The sequence below is a fragment of the Cyprinodon variegatus genome, unplaced genomic scaffold, assembly GCF_000732505.1.
Source record: "Cyprinodon variegatus isolate N-32 unplaced genomic scaffold, C_variegatus-1.0 Scaffold621, whole genome shotgun sequence".
In the NCBI taxonomy this organism is placed as follows: Eukaryota; Metazoa; Chordata; class Actinopteri; order Cyprinodontiformes; family Cyprinodontidae; genus Cyprinodon; species Cyprinodon variegatus.
Genome location: NW_015151074.1, coordinates 473,082 through 476,647, shown reverse-complemented (window position 1 = coordinate 476,647; position 3,566 = coordinate 473,082). Strand labels below are relative to the sequence as shown.

Below are 3,566 nucleotides of genomic sequence, written 5' to 3'. Positions count from 1 at the left end.
GGGCAAAAATGGCCGCTCCCAGACTCTGTGATCACGATGAAAATGATTGTTTTGATTTTTTTAGTGATTAACACTAAATTCATTAAATCACAGCAAACATATTAGTCTTCAGTATAAATAATATTTCCTGTGGAGGCTACCTGAGGGTTCAGGGATGATCCAGGTCTCCAACAGAACCGGTTTGAGCGCCATTCGGATTGTGGCCAAAACTAACGATTACTTTGCTAATTGTTTTTTTTTGGTAATTATTTTTCATCTAATCAATTAATAATCAGACAGTAAAGGTTTGTTAAAGAATATTTTTTGCTAAATGAAATCAGGTGAAACTAAAACTTTTCCATATGTGGAGTTTTGGATGGAGCAGATCGACACAGAAAAGGTTTGAATTAAATGCAAAATGTTTATATTTTTTCTTCATATAATCTTGATAATTGGGTCGATCTGTCAGCTTAAGGCATGTTTTAGAGTCTCTGTATTCCAGCTAATGATTGATCAATTACTGAATTAGTTGATGATTATTTCAATAATGGTCAGAGTTCAGGCCGATCGCGGCTCATCCTGCATGCATGTCTGGCTCCAACACAGAGGAAGACCTCCAGGAAGACAGAAGCAATGGGAACCAGACTGCTGCTCAGCCTGAGCTCCGAGTCCACCAACAGCTCCACGTTTGGCCTGCAGCCATCGGCTCTAATAACAAATCACTCCCACTTCCACAGAGGACACATTTCCAATGAGGCAGAGACGGATTAAACCATCAGACACCAAGCCCCTAATCCAGCTTATCCTCCAAAAAGCTGCCGGGACGGGAAATTGGGCAACACTCTGCAAATCCTGCCTCTCTGGCCCCCAGCAGCTAATCTGCTGCAGCGAATCAGGGGCAATCAGAGCTCCTTCCTGCTGCAGGCAGAGCGTGTCCGGGCCTGCCTGACGCGTCCCGTTACAACCCGCCTGATGAACGCACAGCCTGCAGGCGTCTATCCGACGCTCAGATTCCTTCCGCCTGGAAGAAGCAGCTGAATGTTCGGCCTCATGAGAAACTCCACTTCTGTGACGTCGAGCCTCAACTTCCTCCAACTCTGCAGAGGATTTCATCTGTTTTCAGGTTTTCTAACTAATGCTTCAAAGCAAACAGAAGGAGCAGAAGATTCTGATAAACTGGGTTTTAACCAGTAGCTGCTGGGCTTTAGGGGTCTGTCTGCCTCCCTGCAGGCATCAGACACAGAGCATTAGGGATGGACTTTGACTAGGCCACTGCAGCACCTCAACATGCTGCCATCTGAGCATCAAGGCTTCCCTTCATCCTCCTGGTTCCAGAAAAGCCCAACCAGAACCTCTGTGTCGCTCAGAACCAAGACCCAAACCCTGGATGGACGTTAGCGGGCGGAGCCACTTCCTGTCGGAGCGGCAGACTCTACAGACGCTGCAACCATAACGGGTTCCACAGACTGAGAAACGGACCTGCTGTTCTGTCAGCTCAGCATACCGCGTCAGGCCAGCATACACATAGAATGGGGGAGGAGCCGTCAGATCGCCCTAAAAAACACCAAAACGTACCAAACTAAAGGGATCCACGCCGGTTGAAGTAGTTTAAAGTGTATTTAGAGAAGCTTCTAGCTGCACCTGCAGCCATCTTCACAACGTGAGCAAAACGCACCTCCTGCCCAGCCAATCGTTGATGATATGGACATGATGTCATCCTGGATGCAGCGGCTTGGCGCAGCAGAAGGAAGATTATTTAAAGTGAATCAAATGTGAGCAAAATGCCTCCTATTAGGAAGGCCGTAATAAAAACTGGAATAATAATCTTGTTCAATGTTGGGATTAAAGGAATAGTTCAATCCATGATCAAATTAATGTACAATTTTATTTTATTTATCATGTAATTTTCCAGGGACAGCACAAGCCTTATATATTAAAATGAAAATGAGTTAATTTATATAAAATCCTTAAGACATTCTTGTTAAAATCAGTGCAGTGGACGTAGATAAGGACTTTTTTTGTGGTTTTATGCATAAAAGTATGACAAAAATGTGACTAAATCAGGAAATAGAACAGCGTGATTGGCTGTAAGGAGAGCGGAGACAGAGGACGCTATGTGATGCGTATTACTGAGGGTATGCTGGACTGACAGAACAGCGGTTCTGAACGTTACTCAAGTTCACATTCACAGATTTGTTCATTGACGAAGTAGTTGGACGGCGTCTTACCGTTCTGCCGCTGGAGGTCAGCGCTCCGTTAGCGAGGTAGGGGCTGCAGAGGTTCCCCAGGTCCGGGATCATGAAGAAGGGGTAGCTGACGTAGGGAGACGGTTGGTAGAGGCCGGCGCCCTGCAGCCTCCGCCGCCCTGAGGAACAAGCGCAGCGTCACATGTCGGTCCTGAAGCCGTTTATTCGCTTTGCTTCGGCTCACGGACTCACAACCGGAGCAGAAAACATCGCAGCACATCAGAGTTAATTATCAACAGGCAACAGCAGCAAAGGCTTCTGGGAAATCGAGTCTCCGCTGATCTAAACGCCACCGTGTTACCCCTGAATCCCACATCCTCCGCCACCGCTCCGCTCCAGACCGCCTGCGCAAAGAAAGGCCTACAGCCTCCGCGGCTCCTTTTATTATTATTATTAAATTCATAGAAGCAAAATATGCAGAAACGAACGCTTAATTTAATATGACGTATTAAAAAAATCCCCATCAGCATCCAGCAGATGTTCAGTTTCTGCCCAAATATTTACTTTTTGTTGTGGATTTTAGAAACGGAGATAATTAGGATCATATATAAGAAATTAGTTTTGACTGGATTTGATGAAACTTTTAATCCTCTCAGTATAAAATAAACATTTTGATTAAAATGAGAAATCTGCTTCCTGGTATGTTGAAGTACAAATAGTTTGCATCCAGTAATTTAATTAAATAGTCTTAGTTTCGGGAATATATAAGAATTATGCTATGATTTGTAGTTACTAATCCATTGTTACTAGATTTAAATTTGATAAACCGGAACTTCTCTGCGCACGACGTACGTGGGCGGGGCGGAGACGGCGTGGAGGAGACAGGATCAAATCTATAGAACCAACTAGATATAAAACAGCAGTTAAACGCCTGCAGTAGGAAGGAAATATGAGGAAAAATGAAAGAGAAAAAATGGAATCTGGTTTAGAAAATAGATTTTATCACCTAGAAGTCCCTCTGGGTCAGCTGAGGGTAGAAGAAATGACCTGAACTAACTAGTGGATAATGGTCACCTGATGGAGGTTAAAGGGTTAAAGGCAATGGAACACGCTGAGCTACAGGAAGCGCAGCGTGTTTCAATAGCAGAACCATGAAGACGATCTAAAGTCTAACATCTGCTGAAACAAGCAGGAAACATGATGGATGCTGTTACTCATTAAAGACCAAAACGGTTCTTAGTTTGAATGAATTTAAAAAAGAAAATAATCATCTGATTTATTCTATTATTTGTTGACATCAAACGTCTTCACTGTTACTTCAAGGCTGGACTATTGTAATTCTTTACTATCAGGAAGTCCACAAACTGTAGTTAAAAGCCTTCAGCTGATCCAAAATGCTGC

At 43.8% G+C, this 3,566-nt stretch overlaps 1 protein-coding gene across 1 annotated transcript in view; it reads right to left on the bottom strand.

Annotated features, from left to right (window-relative positions):
* LOC107096394 (transcription factor 7-like 1-B) overlaps positions 1-3,566 on the bottom strand; it is a 24,251-nt gene that overhangs the window by 18,650 nt on the left and 2,035 nt on the right. Inside the window, exon 3 of the mRNA XM_015393027.1 lies at positions 2,208-2,344. Coding sequence (XP_015248513.1) covers positions 2,208-2,344 — 137 coding nt within the window. The remainder of the gene's footprint in view (positions 1-2,207; positions 2,345-3,566) is intronic.